This window comes from Muscardinus avellanarius, assembly GCF_963383645.1.
Source record: "Muscardinus avellanarius genome assembly, chromosome: 5".
In the NCBI taxonomy this organism is placed as follows: domain Eukaryota; kingdom Metazoa; phylum Chordata; class Mammalia; order Rodentia; family Gliridae; genus Muscardinus; species Muscardinus avellanarius.
The window spans coordinates 108466478-108491022 of NC_137790.1; the positions used below are offsets into that span (position 1 = coordinate 108466478).

Genomic DNA, 24545 nt, shown 5'->3' on the forward strand with positions numbered 1-24545 from the left:
TTTTTTTTTTAAAGTAAGGTATGTCCTTCTAGCCAGAGAGTATTTGTTTATATTGTGGTTAATAGTTAATATTTTATTTCACCATGAATTATTTTTTTCCAGTGTCAAACCATCAGAAGATGCAAATTTAGGCATGAAATATGAGGAAGGACATATCTATAAGAAAAAAACACATAAATTTTGCTATGGTGAAATTATAAAATCAGCCAGTAAGTAATCATATTTGATATAATTTTATAAAGTTATCATTTCATTTTATAGATTGGTGAGAATAATAGGAGAAGCTATTCTCTATGCCATGAATGTTTGTATTCCTTAATAATATATGCAAGATTCTATGATATCCACATAAAGAAGAAGGAAAACGAGGCTCAGATATATTAAGTGACTTATTTTAGGCTGTGCAACTGTAAGATCTAAGCCAGAAAACATGTGTAAGGTGTTCATTAGTGTTCCCCTCCAAAAGATGACACCATAATGTTAATAGTTTCCTTTAAATGTTTAAGAAATGGACGTGCTGAGGACATGGATAGAACTGGAGATCTTTATGCTCAGTGAGATATGTGCAGCAGAGGAAGACCAGTACTACAGGACTTACTGTGTGTGAGGTCTAAAAAGCTGTACTATTATATGGCATCAGTAAGATTCTGAAAAGAGAGACAAAAACAAAAATTTTTATAGAAAAAATAAATTTAAACAAAAATGACATCAAATAAAGAGAAAAATGAAGATGAGTAAAACTTATGTTTGATCTCAGGATGACAAAGTTTCACAAAACAATATATTAGTCTAGGTTTTGGCCAACAAAAAAGAAATCATAAAAAATGTAATTGGAATGGAGCATGGTGGTATGCGCTTGTGGTCCCAGCACTTGGGGGACTGAGGTGAGAGGCTCACTGGAGCCCAGGGCTTCCAGACCAGCCTGAGCAACCAAAATGAGACCCCATCTCAAACACACAGAGGAGTCATTATTAGACTGAAGAATAGCATTTAGATACACAGAGGAACATCATTTCTGAAGCTTCCTAACCTAAGAAAAACATTGTACCTACTACAACTTGTTTTTTAACTCATTTCCACTGGGTGGTTGCACTTTCATAAAGAGATATGCTGATTTTTGAATTTCAGGCGAAACTTTGTTGTCAAAAGTTGCATAATAATTTGTTAATATTCAATTCCCATTTATTAACTCATCAGGATTACATGAGATATAAAATGTAAAGTACTTTGTCTATTGTCTGATATATTATAAAAATACAAGTGCATCAGTAATGCTATTGCTATTATTATTGTATTCCTTGGGGAATCAACTTTGGAGTTAAATATCCTCAAGTCCGCCAGCTATGGAAACTCAGCCAAGTTACCAAAGCATTCAGACCCTCAGTTTCCCTGTCTGTCTTAAGGGCATAACAATACCTTAAAATTGTGAAGGTTTCTTTTTTTGTAAGTTAAAAAATTGAGACAAGATATCTCTAAGTTGCTCAGACTGGCCTCAAAATTTTGATCTTTCTGCTCTAGTTTCTCAGTTAGCTGAGATTACAGGCATGTTCTGTCTTATCTGGCTGAAGTTTTTTAAATTTAATTTGACATAGTACTTTGGTTCTCAAAACTGGTCACTGGCCTAGTACCATCAACATTATGAAAATCATTTAACACATAAATTCTGGTACCCTCCCCCTCCCTTCCACTTTGAGGCTGAATCAGGAGGTGTATGTAGCAGTCTGTTTTAATCAGCCCTCTGGGATTCTGACATCCCTACAGTTTCAGAAACGCTGACATAGCGCAGGACTATGCTATAGCAGGTGCTGACTGTGAAACTTTCCTCAGGTACTGAATCTCATGATGAGAAAAATACAGATCCCACCTTCACAGAACTAACAATCAAACAACATCAAGTCGTATCCTGAATAAAGCTTTTGTTGATTCTATTCCATTATGACTTTTCACAGAAAATAAGAATCTTCTTATTTTTTCCAAGATTTTGCTTTTCAGGGCATGATTAAAGGAGACTTCCATCATCTCATTGTGTGGATAAATAAATACAACAATCTAACTCTGCTTTGTATTATAGTGGAGTGAAAAAGTGCCTGTAGATTCCAAATTTTAGTTGTTTTTTTTTAAAATTAAACATTGAGAAAAATATCATTTCACAAAGGATACAATTTTCTTGTGGATAAAAGAGAAACTGGACCTTTTTCAAAACTGTAGAATACTCATTTTCAAGGGAAAATAGTGGAAAAATACAAAATGCAAAGTAAATGAAAGGGAAGCCTTGAGTTCACCTTGGTCCCTTTGAGTAGAAAGGACCCTGGGTTTATTTTGAACAGCTGTGTTTACAGGCTTTGCTGCTCATTGCAGCTGTAGAAGCTGAGTAACAGGAAGGTTGGATTTTAGAAAGTTAATTTGGAAATGTGCTTGATGCTTCTGAAGAATTAATGAGATTGCTGCTTCACCCTGTCCTTCCCTAAAGCTTGCTATTGTGAAGGTACATTTAGATTATTAAGCATCAGAGGCCTGAAGGAGCTGCCACAAGTGAAGAAGCCTGCTCTTCTCCTTCATCCTGAGAAATTCTTCAGTGAAGAGCCAGAGGAAGAGCATCCCCAAATTCCGGCACTTCCTTTACTTTCTGAATGTAAGTCCTCAGCTATGGTACAGCTTCATTGTCTCTCTCCAGGAAACTCAACTTAAAAAATAAAACAGAAAAGCATGGAATCACACATTTGCCTTGTAGGTTTGCAGTGAAATGAAGTGTGGTTTGACGGTTCAGATTTGTAGCTCAGCTGCTTGTCTCTGCTCTTGGAAAGGAGAGCCAATAGCCCAGAATACATAAAATAGATATTTTTATTTTGTCACTTTTTGAAGTCACAATGTGGTGAATATGTGCCATGACTCTGCCATGGGTGAGAACTTCTCCTCTGCAAATAACCTTAATTTTTAAAACTGATGCCAGAAAACGAGCCACTGCAAGACTGCTTTAGAAGAGTGTTGCAAGCAATGTGGTTTTGTTCTATCCGTGCCTCTAAAAATAGAGGCCACTTAAAGGGTATTGTCTGTGAGAGGCTGGCAGCTGCAGTGCTGAGCTAATAAGGGAAGGTAAAGTAACAACTTAGGAAACACAAGTGAATGATGTCTGAAGATTTGGAAACAAGATGTGCAAAAGCGTACTTTATTTTTCAGACCATTCTGGTCTTCTGAGTTTCTTTTTTTTATTTTAATATTTTTTTATTGGTGCACTATATTCATACATCATAGTGGGATACAAACTTTTGTAGACATACATGCACACATCGCCCAGTCAGCCCCCACCCGATCCCCACCCCATTCTCTCCCCATCCCTCCCTCCCATGCTTGGCTTAGTGGTTGACATCTAGTATTATAGCAATTTATCCAAAATTGAAAATGATAATCTCACATAACATTTTCATTTGTCTGATACCAAGCTTTTGATGACTTAAAGATAACATTTCAATATTTCTTTTTACTTTCTTTCTTACCAGAGAATATTTTTTTCTATTTTTTAGGTGAAACTATCATATATTTATATATTTATTTTTCAGAAAAAAAATCTATCCTAATATGGAATATGGACTCTAGATACCCAAAACGATCTTGAAAAAGAACAAAGCTAGAAGATATATATTTTCTGATTTCAAACCATATAAAGCTACAATAATTGAAACAGTGTAGAACTATTTTAAAGGCAGATATATAAACCATTGGAGTTAAATAAAAGCCTAGAGCTAAATTCTTCCCTATATTGTCAAGTTATTTTTGACAAGGTTTCCACGAACATTTGGTGGTAGAAATAATAATCTTTTAACTAAATATTGTTGAAACATAATAATTACATGGAAAAGAATAAAGTTGGACCCTTACCTAATCCCATATACAAATATTAACTCAAAATAGATAAAAGACCTAAATATCAATCTTAAGACTATAAACTTTTAGGAGAAAATCTGGGTCATAAAACCTCACAACATTGAAATTGGCAGTGATTTCTTGGATATGATTTCAATGGCACAGGCAACAGAAGAGTATACAAACGCCCTAAAAAAAAAATTGTATATCCAAAGACAATGTATACAGAGTTAACTTACTAATAGAATGGGATAAAATATTTCCAAATGCTATATCTGAAGGTATATTAATATTCCAACTAGAAATCCTAAAAATTAAAAACAATAAAAGCAAACAATACCATTTAGAGATAGGTAAAAGACTAACATAAGTAATGAATATCCACAGATAACCAATCTTAGTTGTCTGTTGAATGGAAAATCTTGTTTCTCTGGTTCTGGTGTGTGTTACCTATTTCTTCTTTGTAGTTAATCTCTTTGAGTATTTTCTCTAGTGCTGGTTTTGTAGACATAAATTCCTTCAGTTTCTGTTTGTCATGGAAGCTTCTTATTTCTCCATCTAATTTGATAGAAAGTTTTGCTGGGTAGGAAATTTTTGGCTGGAAGTTGTTTTCTTTCAGAGTTTGGAATATGTTACTCCAAGCCCTTCTGGCTCTCATGACTTGGTTTGGGAAGTCTGGAGTGATTCTAATTGGTTTGCCTCTGAATGTCACTTGGCCCTTTGTTTTTGTTGCCTTTAAGATTCTCTGCTTGGCTTCCACATTGGTCATTTTGACAATTATGTGGCGTGGGGATCCTCTTCTCCGATCCTGTCTAAAGGGAGTTCTATAAGTTTCCTGGACCTGTGTATCAACCTCTTGCTCTATGTCTGGAAAATTTTCTGCTATTACTTCCTTGAAAAGATTGTTGATCCCTTTGGTATCACTTTCTTTTCCCTCCTCTATTCCAGTTATTCTTAGGTTAGCTCTCTTAAAATGGGCCCATATTTCTTCAATGTCAGATTCCTGCTGTTGGATATTTTTTCCTAGATTAGAAACTATGCGTTCATTTTTGGAATGATCATCTTCTAAGAGCGAGATTCTGTTCTCCATGTGGTCTAATCGGTTGTTTGTGCTTTGAATTTAGGCCTTTACTTCATTAATTGCATCCTTTATCTCTTTTTGGCTCTCTCTGAGTTCTTTTCGAAGCACCTCTATTATTTCTACAGTTATTTTCCTGATTTGATCTTCTAGAAATCTCTGATTTTCTGTTTTATCGGGTTCTGATGTTGTGGGGTTGTGCGCATTCATTACTCCAGCTTTATTCCTCTTTCCCATGATTTCGGATGTTTGTGCCTTCTCTGGGTTCTTCCCTTGGGTCACTATGACTTCACTTAAGGTGTTCTGAATCTCGAGTCAGTAGTATCTCAGACCCCACTACTCCTTTACTGGGTTGTATCACAGAGTCTCCGACCCAGAGAGTCGATAGAGGCTGCTTTAGACTGTGGGGGGTGCCAGGTTGCATGTTCTCCTATGGTGTGATATCTCTGCCACTGCCCTTCCCCCACTGGGTCAAGTCCCAGGGAGTACAGTACTGGGATTTCTCCTCTGTGGCCCGCAATTTGACTCACTGTTCTTGAGTACGCAGATGTAGCTGTACTTGATTCGGTGAATTCTCTGCTGCTGCCGCCGGTGGCAATATGGCGCCGCTGCCACACCCTTGGCCGTGATGCTGGCGTATTTCTTCTTGGTTTTGATTTCCACTCTGAATCCCTGCGGCGTGTGCTGAGCTCAGCCACTGGGAGCTTTAGATTTTACCTGCGGCGAGAAATCCCGCCTGGCTGTTCTGCAGAGGCTCACCTCGGCTTGCTGTAGCCGTCCGGTGAATTTGCCGCTACCGCCAGCTGTATGGCGCTGCTGCTGTGTCCTCGGGCGTGAGGCCAGTTATCTCCTCTGTGGCTCTGAGCTCTGTTCTCAGTCCGCTTTCTCTCTGGAGCCTGGTGATTTTTTTGTTTCTCTGGTGATGGTGTTTTCTGGCTATGAAAGGCGTTGATTTTGTGGTAATGGAGATTGGTTGTTAGCGGGGCTCTTAAGCCCCGCTTTTCTCGGTCGCCATCTTCTGGTCTTCTGAGTTTCTGAAGAATAATTTCTGCACAAAAGTCTTTTCCACGAAGAGGAGCCTGGTGGGAGCACAGGCAGTACAACCTGCTAAAGCAGTTAGAGAACATATGCACGCGGCAGGGGAGCTCATTTAAAATAATTAATGAAAAGTGCAAGTCTTCAACTTGCAACCGTCAAAACACCAGAACTGCATCACAGCAACTGGAGACCTGTGTTCTTGGCTTTTCAATTTCTCTGACATGGGGTTGAATTTCACCCTTGAGCAGTAGTACCCCTTGAAGTAGGGGGATGTTTTCTTATGTCCACACTTGTGGAAATTTAAGCTTCTCTGCTTCATTCTATCTCCTATGGAAGAGGAGAACAGAAGCTCAATTTTTTTTTTTTTGCTTTTTGAAATCCCACTTAGATGCATGGTATAGCTGTCATTCCCCAATGGCATCCTTTTAAGTGTGCTTAGTGTTTATTTTCTTTGATCTTTCCTTAGAAATCCTCTTTGCTAAATTATAATAATTTGCTTGTTGTCATGAAGGTCATCTATGGTTTCTGCTCATTTCTCTTGAATCTGTGAAGCCATACATTTTGGGGCTCTAAGTAATCTTTAGTATATCTGATGGGGCTTGCAATCTGTCACCCTATCACTTTTCACCACGATGATCTACCTTCAGGAAGGAGGATAGGTAGTTATCTTGCTCTTGTGAGTGACAGATGGGAAGATATAAGGAACAGATATTGAAAGACAGATCCAGAGCACCAAGGAAAAGTTGGACAGATAGTCCAGACCCAGGGCTTGCAAACAGGGGGAAACCAAGATGGATCAAGGAGTCAGAATCCAGGCAAGATACAGGGATAACAGGAGTGTGCAGTAGCTGGAGAGGCAGCAAAGGGAGACAGGTAAGCAGAAACAAGCACCCCTATTCAGCTGTGAGAGGCCCAGCTCATGGGCGACCTTTCATATTCTGTGATAGGAGGAAGGCTTAGATGAATTCTTATGGGCAGCCAGGACTTGTGTGTTGGGGATTAGGGGGTCATAACTGGGTGAAAATACCTGAAAAAAATTTAAGAAATTTTCAAAGAAAAATAAATGAACTTAGATTTTTCCATGTTCTATTTTTCTGCAATTTTTTTAGTTTTTATTTTTGTTTACTTATTTATTTTGGTACTAGTGACTGAACTCAGGGACATTCTACTTCTAAGTTACACTTTGAGCTACATTTTTTATGTTTTGTTTTGAAAAGGGTCTCACCAAGATGTTGAGAGTCTCACTAAGATGCTAAGGCTGGTCTTGAACCTAGAATCCTTCTGACTCAGTCTCTTAAGTACTGGGATTACATGTGTGTGCCATCACACTTGACAACCCGGTTTTTTAAAAAGATGCTTTATCTTTTTTTTTTTTTTTTTGGTGGTACTGGGGGTGGAACCCAGAGGCTTTCTACCTCCTGGATATACTCCCAGACCTTTTTTATATTTTATTTGGAAACAGGGTCTCACTAGGTTGCTGAGAGCCTCACTAAGTAGCTGAGGCTGGCTTCGAACCCGTGTAATCCTCCTGTCTCAGCCTCCCAAGCGCGGGGATTACAAGCGTGCGCCACCATGCCCAGCTTCTTTTTATCTTTTTTTCCAGTAAAAATGTTTCTCCTCATCCAACTTTTCTGAGAGTTAAAACAGCTCTTAAAAATGTCACAAACTAGCCAGGTGTGATGGCACACCTGAAATTTCAGTTCTGGTGAGGCTGAGACGGAGGATCAGAGAGGTTTGAGGACAACCTCAGCACATAGCAAAACTCTCTACAACCTAACAAGACTCTGTTTCAAAATGAAAAATAAGAGCTGGGATGTATCTTAGAGGTAGAATGCCCCTGGGTTTAATCGGCAGTATCAAAAAAAATTTTAAAAGCATCAACCAAAACCTCTTTAAAAGGATATAGTTCTTAGTATAGACAAGCAGGAGTCTCTCCAAAGCTCAGGAAATTAAAATAAAGAATAATAAAGGGGATGTTATTAAAGTAAAAAGTTTCTTTTTATCAAAGAAAACCATCAAGGCTAAAGAAAGAGCCTACAGAATGAGAGGAGATCTTGGCCAGCTATTCCTCTGATAGAGGACTAATATCTAGAATATACAAAGTACTTAAAAGACCTAACACTAAAAAAACCCCTAATATCACAATGAAGAAATGGGAAATTGAACTAACTAGACACTTCAGAAAAGAAGAAATACAAACTGTCAATAAATGCATGAAAAAATGTTCAACATTATTAGTAATCAGGGAGATGCAAATCAAAACTTTACTGAGATTCCATATAACCCCAATCAGAATGGCAATTATCAAAAAAATCAAACAACAATATAAATATAAAGTGGGATGAGTAGCATGGTGTGCTAAGGAAAATTAGTATAGTTGCAAATGGCTGGATTCTAGAAGGAGTGGTAGGCTAGGTAGGTAGAGGGTCCAGATCATGGAGCGCTTAATATACTAAGTGCTGTGCTAAGAACCATGGCATTTACTTTATCAGAAATGAGGAGCCATTGAAATGTTCTAATCAAGTTTTCTGAATGGTTCAGTTTTCTCTCCTCTATGGCCTCTTCCCTTTTTGGATTATTTTTTTCTGCAGTCACTCCAGAGGCATGACACACTCTCCCCTGCTCTTTGGTCCTTCTTGTGGCGCCAGACTTCCATCTGAGGTCAGGTCCTCTGTTCCAAAAATCTCATTGCAGTATTTCCAAGAATATGGGTCTACATACCAATAATTTTCCCACTTTTTAATGGGTCTAAAAATGCATTTATTTCATTTTCACTTTGAAAGGATATTTAGACATGTTTCCTTGATCTCATAGTTTCTATTTAAATCATATTCTTAATAATATTAAAGTTTCTTGTTCTGGATGCTTTTAACACCTTAATCCTTGGTTTTTAGAAATTTTACTGTGATGGATCTCAGTATAATTTCCTGTATATTTATACTGCTTAGGGTGTATAGAAATTCTTGAATGCATCTTTCCTCAATTGTGAACATTTTCACAGCCATTATTCTTTTCAAATATTATTTCTTTCCCATTCCTCCTCTCTCCTATTATTCTAAGATTGTGCTTATCTGCATGGTAGAGTGTTTAATCATATCACAGATGTTGCTATGCTCTTCTTTCCGTTTTGCTTTCTGGTTTAGACTTTGGTTTGGATATTTTATCTTGACTTTACTAATTTGGTCTTTTGCCAGTCTTTTAAAAATTTTTATCTAATTAGTTCCTAGTTTCATATTTTATTAATGTCTAAATTTATACAGACACACACACACTTTCATTTCTAGAGTGTTATTAAAATTACCAATGTCTTATTCATTTTCTCCATCTTTGTTTCTTTTTTAAATTTTTTACTGGTACATTGTAGTCATACATCATAATGGGATAAAAGATAGTGGAGCCGGGTGTGGGCGCACGCTTGTAATCCTTGAGCGTGGGAGGCAGAGACAGGAGGATCTCACAGGTTTGAAGCCAGCCTTGCTGGCTTAAGAGACCCTGTTTCCAAATTAAAAAAAAAAAAAAAAGTATAAAAGTATGTCTGGGGATGTAGCCCGGAGGTAGAAGGGTTTCCAGGCCAGTACCACCAAAAAAAAAAAAAAAAAAAAAAAAAAAAAAAAAAAAAAAAAAAGATGGTGGAGACACACATGCATACATCACCCAATTAGCTCATACCCACTACTCACCCTATTCCCTCCTCATCTCTCCTTCCCATGCTTGGCTTAGTGATTGACTTTGATATGTTTGTTTAAGTATATGATGTGCTTTAGAGAGTTTCCCCTCCCCCCCAATCCCCTCAGTTAGGTCGCCTTATTTGCTCATCTGTAGAATCTCCTTTTTCCTCTAGAGTTCCTCCTGTTACCCATTTTCCCCTAGCTTTTGCATAGTAGGGAAAGCATTCTATTTCTTATTTTTTGTGACTGACTAATCTCACTTAGCATATTGTCCTTCAGTTCCATCCATTTCCTTATAAATGATGTAACTGTGTTTTTCTTTATGGCTGAGTAAAATTCCATTGTGTACCTATCCCACAGTTTTGTAATCCATTCATCTGTTGATGGACATCTTGGCTGGTTCCATAGTTTGGCATTGGTGAATTGTGCAGCTATGAACATAGATACACATGCATTAGTTTGGTGGTTTGGTTTTCTTTCTTTTGGGTAGATACCCAAAAGTGGTATTGCTGGATCAAATGGTATGTTTCTTCCCATTCTTTAAGGATATTCCATACTGTTTTCCAAAATGGTTTGTACCTTGCTTATATGTTGGAGTGTTGGTCTTAATCCCTCTTCAAATAACTGAAATGTATCTCGTCTAATTTCCAAGTCATTGATCCATCTTGATTTGACTCTTGGCAGGGTGAGAAATTGAGGTTTATTTCCATTTTTCTATAGACCGATATCATTATATCATTGATGAACTTAGCTTAGAAGTGAAACTTCTAAACAAAACACTAGCAGCACACATTCAAAACCACATCGAGGAAATCATACATGGCCAACTCAGGTTCATCCAAGGGATGCAAGATGAGTTCAACCTACAAAAACAATTCATGTAATTCAGCACGTTAACCTTGTAAATTTCTATTGTATGACAGAAAGTATAAAATATATATATATATACATATATATATTTAAATTAATATTATTTTCTCTCAAAAAGGGTCCACTCATTTTTTGGTTCAGCAGAGAGGATATGGGATTTATTACCTTTATCGAATTAAGAATTGAGATGTACCACAATGGACACAGTGGTGCACACCTGTATTCCCAGTATTTGTGAGGCTGAGATAGGAGGATCACCAGTTTGACGTCAGTTCACAGTAACTTAGAAAAATCCTGTTTCAAATTAAAACACAATACAGGGCTGAGGATGTAATTCAGAAGTAGATCTCCTACTCTCTAGGTTCAATCTTGAGCACAGAATTTAGATGGGTTAGCGCTGAGGCACACTTTTAGTTAGGCTCATGCCACTTCTGATTTCAAATTCTTTTGTAGACGTCTTTTTTTAATGGCATATTGTCTCCTAAGTCCAACAAGGCTGTGGGAAGCAATATTTTGTATTTCCAGTCCAATGACCAGTCTTCCATTCCACTGTAGCACTCAGAGACTGTTCTGTTAAAAATAATGGCCAAATTTGTGAGGTTTCTCTAGAAACATCACACCAATCTGCATGGAATAAGCTCACCTACCCCAGGGCTGAGCCCCTGGCTTTGTTGGAGAGGATTGGGAGGGAAAAACCCTAGGGCTCCTGCAGGTGGAAAATTTCTAGAAACAGCCCAGGTGAACGTATCCTCAGGGCAGTGCCATACCTCAGAACTCTCTCTAGAACCTATCAGGAGGAGCAGGGGAGGATGTCCTGGGGAAGAGTCACACAGGTGGCCCTCTGTCTGCCTTTTAGGTTATTATAGAAAGTTACTCATAGACTGATCTCAGAAAAAATGGCACTCTGCAATGAGGAAGCTACTGGTCCTGGGCTTTGGAGTCAGGGGTGGAGAAGCCACCGCTGGGACCTGGTGGCAATTGGAAACTAGTGCTGGAGAAAATGCACTTCAGAAGTCTGACAGGAGTACCTGGACATGGAAGAGAAATCTGCTTCTCCAGTGCCCTGTTACCACTTTGCCAAGGGTTTGAGATAGAAATTAATAAAATGCAAAGTACAGCTGTGAGTGTTTGAGCTCTCAGCTCTTAGGGTTACCAGACTGTGCCTTAGTGTTACCAACTTTTGTTCAACGTGAGATGGAAATTCTGAAAAGGCAAAACAGTACTCTCCAGTGAAGTCCAGGTTTTGGGTGGAGGGTGCTTTGCCACAAGGGAGATAGGGAAGGGGCCGCCTTCCCTGCAGGCTTGTTGAGAACACCGTGAGCAAATTCCTGGACAAAACAGGTGAGCTGGGCAGGTGCAGGCACACAGTCAGCTAGCACACACCGTCTCAGGATCTTGTCAGAGCTTTGCTCTTGGCACTGGGCGTGCCTGAGGCACTTTATTCTGCACCTACTTGTTGGGTTCCTCTGCAGGCAGCTGGTAAAATATGTTACAGGTGCTCCTACTGCTACCCAGAGGAGGTTATATATGGTTGAAGCATGGCCTCTGGAGCATATGGATTGCTGGAAAGCTTGGAGGAGGAGTAGGCAGCTCCTGGATCTGTTGGTGGTGGAAAGGAGTTTTCTAAAGCAGCTCTCTTTAGGTAAAAAAGCCTTGATGGAAGACTCAGAGGTTTCCCTGCCCCATCTCACCTTTCACACCATTTAGTGAAGGAGCTCAACACTATGCCCCTGGCAAAGGAGACACACTTCTAAGAGCTCCCGGCCATTAGCAAGGAAATGGCAGAGTGCACTTGGCCCCGCGAGGCAGTACTTTGGAATGTGGTGTATTCTCATCTGATCTACCTCTTATGCTTTTCGATTCCTGGTCCTTTTATCTCATTCTATGACTTTTGGAATTATAGTCATTATCCCCACTAAGAAGGTGGTAATGACTTTCTTTGAGGAAATTGCCATTTATAAAGAGAATAAAACATAGAAGCAGTAATAGTGTCAAGGTGAGATTTCAAGCCTAAGGCTGGCGTGGAGTCAGAGCTCTAGTGCTTCCTAGCTTGGATGACCTTAAGCGGGTCAATTAAACTCTGTTTCTCTGATTGACTGAAAATGGGATTCGCATTAGGTACCAGCCTCATAATGTTGCTGTGAACATTAGGTGAAGCCCTTGGCACTTTGCCTGAAACCTAGTAAGAGTTTGATATATTTTGTTTTGAAGATATTTTATATTATTACTCTAATAAATAGCTTAATGATAAAAAATTATTATTGACCCAATTTTCTACATGAAGGATTTGTGGCACGAAGAGTTTAAGTACTTTACATAGGTTAACATAGATAGTAAAAGATGAAGCCTAGTTGCAGACTTTGGAACACAAACTTAGGTGGCCTCACTATTAATATATCCAGATGCAGCCTCCTCTGTTCAAAACATATTCCCCAGGCAGCTTATGCTTTTGCTTATTCCTAAAAACAGCCACTTTACTATAATACAGTCTATTTTTATCACTTTCATTTTAAATTGTTCATCCCTTTTTCAGGAGGATGCTACTGAATTTAAAAATTGTTACTATAAAAAAGCACTTAAATAAATCTCAGTTACCAATATTTCCCTTCTCCATTCTATCATTACAGAGTCCTTAAGTCTTCCCACTGCATTTTACCCACATTCTTGCAATCTCCATAATTACAGTGTGCAAAAAGGTTATTTGGCAATTGTTTGATGAAAGGCATTTTGCCAGACTCACTTTAAATGTTCTAAACTATCACTTTGGAACTTGGAACACTTTTCAAACACTTCATAATCCCCAGGTGACTTTTAGTGTTACCAACTGGGTTTTTAATGTCCTTTTATATTCTCTTTCCTTCTCTTTCAACTTCAGACATCTTTTACACTCCCTTTAGCTTCCAAGTTGTTCCCAGTGGGTTCTCAAACAGCTTGAAATTCCTCTTTGATATGCCTTATTCAAAAACTTGGAAAGTACTTAGAACTGGTTCTGGGTCAAGTTTTACCAACAAACTCCCCAGAACCTATTCATGTTGTATCTGTAAAATCTTTAAAACTTCCAGTGTAGATAAAATGTTGTATTAGTGATTCTTTTAGCAAATTGATTTTTTTGTTATTATCATTTTATTGTCTGTCAAGAACAAAATGCATGGGCAATTATAGAGATGGGTTTATTCAGATTATTTCATTAGGGAGAGCATTTCTTAAAGCAGAATATCTCAAAGAAAAGACAAAACATTTGAGCTGTTATGGAGGAGGGTAAATAAAGAAATCATTTGGGAATCCAGAGGAAGGACGTATCTGATCTTGGAATATGTGAGAGCAGAGGGGTCCTTTGTGGTTAAGTTTTTTTTTTCTTTTTGGAACTGGGGATTGATCCCAGGAGCATTCTATCTCTGAGCTATACCCTCAGTCCTATTTATTTATTTATATATTGGTACTGAAGGTTGAATCCAGGGCATTCCAACTCCAAGCCACACCCCTAGCCCAATTTTTCATTCTTTATTTTGAAACAGGGTCTCACTAAGTTGCAGAGGGCCTCATTATGTAGCTGAGGCTGGCTGCAAACCCAGATCCTCCTGTCAGTCACCCTGTACCCAGTTTGTTCAAGATGGATGAATATCACTTATTGCTGAACAACACAGAGGTGATCATAAACCTGGATGGGGCAAAACAGGATCTCAGAGACAATCTGTCAGGGATTCTTGTTAGTATTGCTCTTGCAAAACCAGTTGAACCATATGTTGTGAGCTGGAAGTTTGGGATCCATGGAGATTCTGGGAAAAGGGACAGTTGCGAAGCAGCCTCAATTCTGGTCAGGTTTAAGTTCTTAGTGATATTATATTGTTGGAGGGAGAAATATTGGAAGAGTGAGTTTGGAGGATTGCAACCTGATATGAAAGAAAAATAGAACTTAGGATTTGATAATGGTTGTCAATTCATGCAAGGTAACAGCTCCAGTCAAATTTATAGATAGGTACCCAAACTGATATTTCCAAGGAAGAAAGTCAATTAAATCTCTACTAGATTGGTAACCTACTATATTAGTCAGCTTTCTGCTGCTATGACAAAAATATGAAAAATATCATCTTACAGAGAAAACAGATTAATTTTGTCTTATAGTTTCAGATTTCAGTCCACAGTTCCTTGTCCCTGTTGCCTTTGGGTTTGTGGAAAGGTGGTACATCAAGGCAGGTGTGTATGGAAGAAGAGGCTGATCACCTTGTGGTCACTGTGAATCAAAGAAAGAGACAGAAAGAGGATGTGGTCCCAGTTTCCCCTTCAAGGGCATGCTCCAATGACCTGACTTCCTTCTAGTAGGTCCTGCCTTTAGGCTCTACCACCTTCCAATAGCATCATAGGCTGTTGACCAAGCCTTTAACACATGGCCCTCTGGGGGACACTTCCAAACCATAGTATCCACTGTTTGCAATGAAGGTAAAAGTAGTTCAAAACCAGCATATACAGCCAGAATCTGACAATCTGGAAGAGTGTGTTAGAGACAAGACATAGTTTTATGTGGAAACAAAAGTTCTCACTCTACCTCCTAAAATACAGATGAAAATACTCATAAGCTTTCAGTAAAATCTAATTTTGTGCTTTAAAATAGTCTTCAATCTAGTGCTAGCAAAAATTCATATTATTAAAATACAATAAGAAAGCACTTACTGCATATTCATTGTAAGAAAAATATGAGAGATTATTACATAGGACTTACTCCCCCCAATTTTTAGATACCTTTATATTTAGAATGTGCACAAAACTCAGACATTTTGGAAGCATAAATACTTTATATTATTCGATATCTTTGTTCACAATACATTGTTATCTTTAAATTCATGCACACACATTAAAACTTTGGGTTTAAAAGCCATTAATATGTAAAAAACTTATATAAAACCCATTATTGTCCCATTATTCCAAATATGAAACACCTACAAAAACTAAAATGTTGTTTACAATATGAAGTATAACTAATAATATAAAAGTGGTATAAAATACTAATTAATTAATATATAAGTTCGTGGTTATTAATTCCAACTTATTTTAATGTATCTGTGCTGAAGTTGTCACAGAATTGAAAGCTTGGGACTTAATGGGTTATTTAAAAAGTTCAACAACTTCAAGCAATAATTTCTTAAAGTCATATGAAGATCGTCATTATTTTGATCAATCGCCACTCTTTGCCACCAACCTGCTCATCTGTTCCCTGAGTGTTACCCGAGGAAGGGTGAAATTAGATGATACCCTGACAATGCTTATTTGGAGTTTAGCTTCAGGAATTAGAATCTTGATGTCAAGACCTGGGTGGTGGGAAATAGTATGTGCATCACTTGGGAGCCTGAACTTAGCTGCCCTCCACCCCTATCTATTGAGTCAGAATCCTCATTTTTAACAAGATTCACAAGTGATTCTTATCCACATTTCAGTTTGATAGATAAGGATTCATCTATTAGAATATGATGGAGAATCTGAATTTGAGACAAGGTGTTCAGAATACTTGCAGACTAATGACAGTTGGTCTTTACATGCTCTGTTTACATAGCCTCCAAATCCCTTATTACTGGGGTATGTTTGTGAATTTTGTTATTTTTGTTTATCTGATGTAGTTAGACACAAATTAGTGGGCAAAGGAAGGAGAAGAAGGTAACAGAAAACCAACTCTGTTATATTTAAATCACACAATCCTTTTATTTTAGTGAAAATGTTTTGGATAACTTCATGACCACTACATTTTTCACTTACATTGTTGTGAAAACACTTTTTGATTACTATCAAAACAAGCATTGTCAGATAGCTTGCTACTATAAAGTGAAATGATGAATATGAGTTATATTTTCCCATGTAGGAAATAGTGAATGTAAATGGTTACTGATAACACCAGATATTGATTTTTTCAGAGTTGGGTTGTGATTAAATGAACAAATACATGGATCTATGACATGAAGAACCATACTTTGATCACTGTTCTAGAGCCCTCAGGTTTCTGGAATGCAAGAATGCTAGAGTGTGAGGAGTAGGTGGCAGTTGTTTATTTGTTTCTTCACTTAACAAGTATATGTTTTGATCCTCTCTCCATGAACCAGACCCAATACTGGGTGCTAGGGTATATTGTGTATAAGGGTAAATAAGAATTTATTGTTGTTGAAGTTATCATTTAGGGGAGAGGTAGCAAATACATAGATAAATAGAAGAAGATAAGTTTATGTCATGATATTGATGAGTTATGAAAAATAAAGCAAGATAATATAATAAGGCATAGTTAGGAAGAGCATCAACCATAGTTGTTGATATTTTAAGCTGAATTCTGAAATATAAAGTTCCACAAAAACTTTGAGGTAGAATATTCCAAGCACATGAAACAAAATATAAAGCCATTGAGGTGGAGAAAAATTGGAAATGTTTCAGGGATAGAGAGGCCATTTTTACTAGAGTGAAGTGAGAATGGTCCGAGATGAGATTGGAGGGGCCAGGGATCCTGTCACATGGAACCATGCTGCCTGCACAGGGGCTTTGGTTCTATGTAAGTGTAAAGAGAGCCTTTAGGATGAATGAAGGCTGTGACCCAATGAATCCATACACAGTGGCTGTGGCTAACCCTTTGACACTCTGCTCACCAAGATTCTAGGTCATGTGGTATGGAAGGTAGAAAGTTGGAGGTTCTTGAGCTGGTGTGTATGCTGGAACTTAAGGGTGCTTTAAGATGAACTATGCATTTAAATAAGAATAAATTTTATTAGTAATTTATTAAGATTTATTTTCTCATACTTTTTTTTTTTTGGTGTGGTACTGGGGGTGGAACCCAGGGGCTTTTCTACCTCCAGGCTACACTCCCAGACCTATTTTATACTTTATTTGGAAACAGGGTCTCACTAACTTGCTGAGGCTGAATTTGAACCCAGATCCTCCTGTCTCAGCCTCACAAGCGCAGGTGGCGTGCGCCACCATTTCTGGCTTATTTTCTCATTCTAATTAGCTAGTCACTTATACAAATAATTTAGTGTTTGTAAATTTATATTCTTTTTCTTAAAAAATGTAAACTAAAACCCAGGAATTGCTATCTACCCCTTAGTATGAACTTTTATTGTCTATATTTTAACACAAAAGGAAAAAAAAAGAACAAGCAAGATTGTCCTCAAAATCTTACAAGGACTTAGTTGTTAGTTTGGAGTTTAATTATCCTGAAACCTTTTTAATTTCAATGAAAATTTGTCTGGCTGAAAGACAAATTATCAGTAAACAGCTAGAGTTTCTTTCAGAAGCAATATTCTGACTTCTACAGTGTATCTCAGAGGAGCTCAAAAGATTCAGAATGTCCTGTGATTCAGCATCCACACAGTACAGGATCAATGGCTAATGTACACAAATCCACATCACCTCCTATTGCTGGCTTTGGGAAAATGGCAAGGGTTGTTTTTCATTTGCTGGCTTGCTTACAGCTAGTTTCAGTTTTATTCAGTTTTGTCTTATTGCTATGAAACAAAACATATTCACAGAGCTCAAATATTAGAACAGATAAAAAATATTTAGTGAGAAGCTTCCCTCACCCCCAGGATGATACACAGTGTAATTTTGACTCTTGGTTTTATTTGGTAACTACATAGGTGAGTTCCTGTATATATTTTTAGGGTTTCTGTACACATTTATGATTTTAGATCTTGACCTTCATTTTCCTCTGGCTTTAATTTGCTTGGTATACTTTTCTTATATTTATATAAAAATCTTTAAATCAATGTTTAATGTGTGAGTATTTCTTTAGGTCCAATTAAAATATCTTATTTTAAATTAGAAAATAAACACATTTAAATTTATTGATATGTTAAAAACTCCTGTTTATCTCAGAGTCTTTTATGCTATTTTTAAAATATTTATTTATTTATTTATTTATTTATTTATTTATTTATTTATTTATTTTTTGTGGTACTGGGGATGGAAACCAGGGGCATTCTACCTCCCAGCTATACCCACGGCCCCATTTTTTATTCTTTATTTTGAAAGAGGGTCTTACCGAGTTGCAAAGGGCCTCACTAAGTAGGAGCTGAGACTGTCTTCGAACCTCAGGCCTCCTGTCTCAGCCTCCCAAATACTGGGATTACATGCGCCACCATGCCATGCTTTTATTTTTTATATTTTTGAATTTTCCACCAGATTTGTAATTTTTCCTTTGCATTTGGAAGGAGGCATATGTTTTTTTCTAGAGGTCAACTTTATAATCTCTGGTTCCTATAATTTCTCTAGTCCTTCATTTCTCTAGGATGATGACTATTAGAGTCATGCTAGGAATGATAGAATGAGCATATGTTGTTAGTCTCCTAATCCTCTGAACAATTTCATTAATGATGTGATATTTGCAAGTGTATTTTGTTATGCTTGTTTATACTGCTATTACTCATCAGTTTGAAATGATATGTCTCTAATTTATCTTTAATAAGGCTTCTTTCTCTCTCAGCTTCCTGATTTCTAATTATACATTTCTATATTGTCAGGCCTGAGGCGCTGACCTTTGATTTTTTTCATCCTACGCTCTACGTTGTTTTAATCTCACTTAATATTTAAGTATAATAAATTGTCACCACCATATTGATTTCTTCAAAATTTTCTTATTTATCAGGTTATCTTCAATTCGGGTCTCAAAAAGGACTCTTGACAACAATATTCTCTGAATTCCTTGAATATTAAAATTATTTATAATTTTTAGATTTAAATGTTAGCTTGGATGTATAAAAATTTAGCTTATACATTCTCTTTCTGCTTATTTTGTGGTATTGTCCTGTCTTCTGGTATTGATTATTATGATAAAGATAGGTAATGAAAGATAGATATTTTTCTCCTTTTTAGTTACTCAATCATTTCGTTGGCTGCCAAAGTCTAATACCCCTGTTAGGCTCTGTCTTGGTTTGGAGTACTTATTTGGACTCCAATTTTCCTGGCACACAGTGCGTCTTGTTAAAAGGAGGTTATCTTTTACTTGAGGACAGCTTTATTAAATAATGTTCTTTAAATCTGTCTTATACTTTTAATTAAGAACTTACTTTAATTATGTGCTTATTGCATCTATTTTTACTATCTTCAAGATCTGTTCACTTCCTGTCTGATTCTTTTAAAGATTTTATTTGCTATATTGGCTTTTCTCATTTCCAGATTGTATTTTTGTACTGTGTTAACGCATATTGTGATTATTTCCTGTTTCCCCCTCCTGTTTTCTGCCAGCTTACGTTTTACTACTTTCTCTTGTGTCTTCATCTCTTCCTAGGGCGCTTTCACTTCCGTTCTGGGGTCATCCTTCACAGATACAATTGCTCCTTTAAGTTTTTTAATTGAATTTTTAAATACTTGGTAATAGTTATTTATCAGTGCAATGGCCACATTTTTATGGTGGTGGTATACGTATGGATTCACTTTGCTTTTCCAATGGATTTGTTCCTGCTTTTTACTTATGAAACATATGTGCCCACACTATACTAGTTTTATAAATTTACTTTTAAAATGAGCTAGCCTGATGAATTGGATTTTCTTAGACTTGGAACATGCAACTGGCCTCGGAGTGAGAGGTTGGGATGCGGGTTCAGAGGGTCTTCAATGTTTGACAACCCTTGAGGATAGGCTGCTTTTAGTAAAAAAAAGACTTCCATGTGTGATACTTCAGGTAAGCCTGCCTCATTTGTTGCTCTGAACCAAACCAGATCAGGAGGGCTTGTGCTTTCAGCCTTGTCCTCTTCCTTCTAGCTTCCACAGATACAAATGAAGCCTCAGGCATTTGCACTGCAGGATGCGAGCCTCGCCCATCTTTTTGACAGCACTTTCTCACTGGCCTTCTTATATTATCTATTGTTTTTTTTCTCATATAATTTTTGCCCTTCTCAGTTGTTTAGCTGCTTTTCTTCATATTTTGTAGGTCACAGACTACACTTCTCTGAAAATTTTTTAAAGTTGAATTTGTTTGTAGATTATTTTTTTCTCTTTTTTAAATTTCCTGGTCAGGTTTATAAAATTTCTAAGAAACAAGAGGAAAGATATTGGCATAGAAGCATGTATATCCTAAAACTTTATTTTATTATTTTATTATTTATTTATTTATTTATTTATTCATTTATCTATTTATTTAGTGGTACTGGGGTTCCTGGAAACTCTTCTACCTCTGGGCTACACTCCTAGAACTATTTTTATACTTTTATTTGGAAACAGGGTCTCTAAAGCCAGAGAGGCTGGCATGATCCTCCTGTCTCTGCCTCCCAAGCGCGGGGATTACATGCATGCGCCATGGTGCCGGGCTCTAAAACTTTATTAAAAAAAAAAATGGTATTGAGGACCCAGGGCCTTCTAAATCAGAGCCATGCCCCCACCCAATTTTAATTTTGATTTTGAGACATGGTTTTCCTAAATTTCTGAGGGTCTCATGAAGTTGCTGAGGCTGGACTCAAATCTGTGATCCTCCTATCTCAGCCTCACAAGTACTGGGATTCCAGGCATGTGTCACCATGCCTTGCTTGAGGTTTTGTTTTGTTTTTTTAAACCCTAATATATAAGGATGCCCTTTTATTGTGAAGTTGCTCAATGTTTACTTTATTTTTTTTTCATTTTCCTTGGCTTGGCATGCAAAGTGTTCCTTTGTCCAGCACCAACTTCATTCCACTTTACATTTTACTTCTTATATGTTATGTTTCTGTTAAATTATAGTGAATATTTTGGATACCTCAGCAGTAGCTCCTGTTTCTCCATATTTTTCTTCACTTTGTTCCCACCAGTTGACATTTCTTTCCCCCTTGTCAATCCTTTATATCCATATTTGTTATATCAACGAAACCCTGTCTGGATGTCAAGGCCTACATTAGATACACCCAATTCTTAAAGCTTTCTCCTTGATCTCTGCGCATTGTCATAATCTCTTTATAGGTCATGCATAATTTATGTCCCCATATTCTCTTAGAACCACATCCTCTTGTATGTGATACTGAGGTTACTCAGGTATAAAAAAAAAAAGCCCATGACTTAGTCATATTTGTGCCGCATTTATGCCTGAGCACAGAACACTGCGCACAGTATACATTCAATAAGCATTTGCTGGAATGATAAATTTATGCAAAAGGCCAAAATTATTTTCTGGAACGCATGGCACAATTTCCTCTCATTTCTTGCTGATGCACAATGCATCCATTCATGGAGATAATCTGGCTCTTTTTTCCTCTCAAGTCATAGATCCCTGCAGGTCAGAGTATTTCATAAGGATGGGATTGCAGATGCACGAGTCTAGTCATGCTGATAGTCAAACTGTGTTTTGATTACTTTAATTGTCTTATTTCAATACAGAATAATTTGTTCTTGGCTTTTTATAAGTCCTTGATAGCTGTTAAGTAGATTAAAGAACAAAAATGGAAAACACAACCTACTTTAGTCCTCTTCGCTCTAAATGGCAGAATTTTTACATCATATAAATGCATTGATATAACTAACTTTGTTAAAATTTATTTTTTAAATTAAATTAGAGTAAAATGAATAGCATTTCTCCAAACATGCTTTTGTTTTTAGAAACACACAATTTTTTTAGGGAAAAAAAAAGGAAACGAGAATTTTCTCCCCACTCTTTCATTGGCTCTCTTAACCAAATGTAATTTATATGTCATTTTCTTTATCATTTTATAGCTTTGAAAGCTGTATTTGATGAAAAAAACCTGTTCCCCAAAGAAATTTTGGATCGAGAAAGAAAAGTCAAGGAATTATACCAGGAAACAAGTGGTGAAGTGGGAATAAAAAGAAACAAGAAGCAATCATAGTTGAAAGAAGTGTAAACATTTCATTGTCACAAAAAATACATGCAGAAAATGGATAAAAAATTCTGTCCGCTTCTTTTACTTCATACCTGAATATCTGTAGGTGTCGTGATTTTTCTTGCTGCTTTTACCTGTCATTTTTACTTTGTCTGCATGGAAGAGAGAAGCGGACATTTTAATTGCTATTATCTGTTCTCAAGTGCTTTTATATGCAAATTTACAGTTTCAGGACAAAGTATCCTGACCAGTTGTCTTACTAATTGCTTCTATAGATAAACCTTTTTTTCTTATAAAACCTACATTGAAATATATAAAACTAATGACAGTAAATAATTACAAATTTGAAGAAGAAAACTTTTCACTTTTTTACTCATTCTGGGTTGTTTTCTTTTTTCAATGATTCTAAAATGGCAATTGGACCTTGTTTAACAGCCTTTCCTATTAATTCTTTTTAGACATATTTTAATTGTACAAATTCATGGTATACAGTGTGGTCATTTGATATGTACATAAAGTGTGTAATGATCAAATCAGAGTTGTTAACATTTCCATCTCTTTAAACATTTAAAATTTTTCATTAAAATAAAACTGTATATATTTATGTGGAACATTGTGATATTTCAATTTGTTTTCCTCCAGGCAACCAAGATTCTTGCTTTTTTATTATATTCTCTCTCTCTCTCTCTCTCTCTCTCTCTCTCTCTCTCTCTCTCTCTCTCTCTCTCTCTCTCTTTCTTGTGGGGGTCGTACTAGGAATTAAACCTAAGGGCATTACTTACCTCTGAGCTACACCCCCAGCCCTACTTTATTATTTTATTTTGAAACATTCTAGCTAGGTTGATTAGGGTTAGGGTTTCACTACTTACTAAGGCTGCCCTTGAACCTGTGATTCTACTGTCTCAGCCTCCCAAATACTGGGATTATAAACGTGTGCCACCATACCTGGCGCCTTTTTTTATTGTATTGTTTAGAAAGAATTAATAAATTTATTTACACAAATGTAATTACTTAGTATATATTTGTGTTTTGAAGGGTACTTTAACAATATTTGTATTTTAAGAATTTTCTTATAATCCATGCTAGTAAGTAATTAACCATATGTAGGGGCCTACTTTATATAGCAACTGCAAAAATTCAATGTATTTGAAACTCATAATAATTGTAAAAGATCTGTTTTAATGTTGAAAGCTGACATTTTTATCTATCAAGAGCTGTCCAATTATTAATGGTAGAGTTGAGCTTGGAGCCAGGTCTGTTTTACTCTTAAGGCTGTGGTATTTGTCCTTTATCATTCAGTTGACTCTATTCTTATTCTATTTTGTGGTGCTAGGGATGAAACTCAGGGGTGTTCTACTTCTGAGCTACACCTCTAGCTTTTTTTATTTTGAAATGGAGTGCTGAGACTGAGACTGGCCTTGAGCCTGTCTCACTCTCTCAAATACTGGGAGTAAAAGGGTGTGCCACTGCACCCTGCTTCACTTATTATTATTTTTTTTTTTTATTGGAGCATTGTAGTCTTTTTTTTTTTTTTTTTTTTTTTAGGTCTGGGGATGGAACCCAGAGGCATTTGACCTCCGAGCTATACCTCCTGCTCTATTTTTTTTTTTTTTTATTCTTTATTTTGAAACCAGGTCTCACTGAGTTGCAGAGGGCCTCATTAAGTAGCTGAGGCTGTCCGCGAACCGAGATCCTCCAGGTCTCAGCCTCCCGAATGCTGGGATTAAAAGTGTGTGCAACCATGCCTGGCCGGAGCATTGTAGTCACAAACTTAGTGGAGTACAAGATGGTAGAGGCATACATGCACACATCATTCATTTAGCCCTTCCCCAATCTCTCCCCATTCCATCCCCCTTCCTTCCTTTTCATATTAGGCTTAGTGACTGACTTCGATATGCTTATAAATGTACGTCATGTACATTAAGGAGTTTCCCTCTTTCCCCCTTCCATCCCTCTCAGTTGGGTCAAATTATTTGCCCATCTATAGTTTCTCTTTCTTCATCTAGAGTTTTTCCTATGACCCATTTCTCCTTAGCCTCCACATATTTGGGAGCACATCAATTTCTTACTTTTTGTGACTGACTAATCTCACTTAGCATATCAATCTCATTTCATCCATTTCCCTGTAAATGGCATAATTTTATTCTTCTTTATGGCTAAGTAAAATTCATATCCCATAGTACATATCCCATAGTTTTGTAATCCATGCATCTGTTGATGGACATCTTGGCTGGTTCCATAGTTTGGCAATTGTAAATTGTAGAG

The 24545-nt window shown here is 37.0% G+C and overlaps 1 protein-coding gene across 1 annotated transcript in view; it reads left to right on the forward strand.

Moving 5' to 3' along the window:
- Positions 1-22286, forward strand: part of WDR49 (WD repeat domain 49) — a gene marked incomplete at both ends in the record, with an annotated part of 168523 nt that extends 146237 nt beyond the window's left edge. The window contains 2 exons of the mRNA XM_080696579.1: positions 2471-2632; positions 22156-22286. Of these exons, the coding sequence (XP_080552705.1) occupies positions 2471-2632; positions 22156-22286 (293 nt within the window). The remainder of the gene's footprint in view (positions 1-2470; positions 2633-22155) is intronic.
- Positions 22287-24545: the final 2259 nt, after the last annotated feature.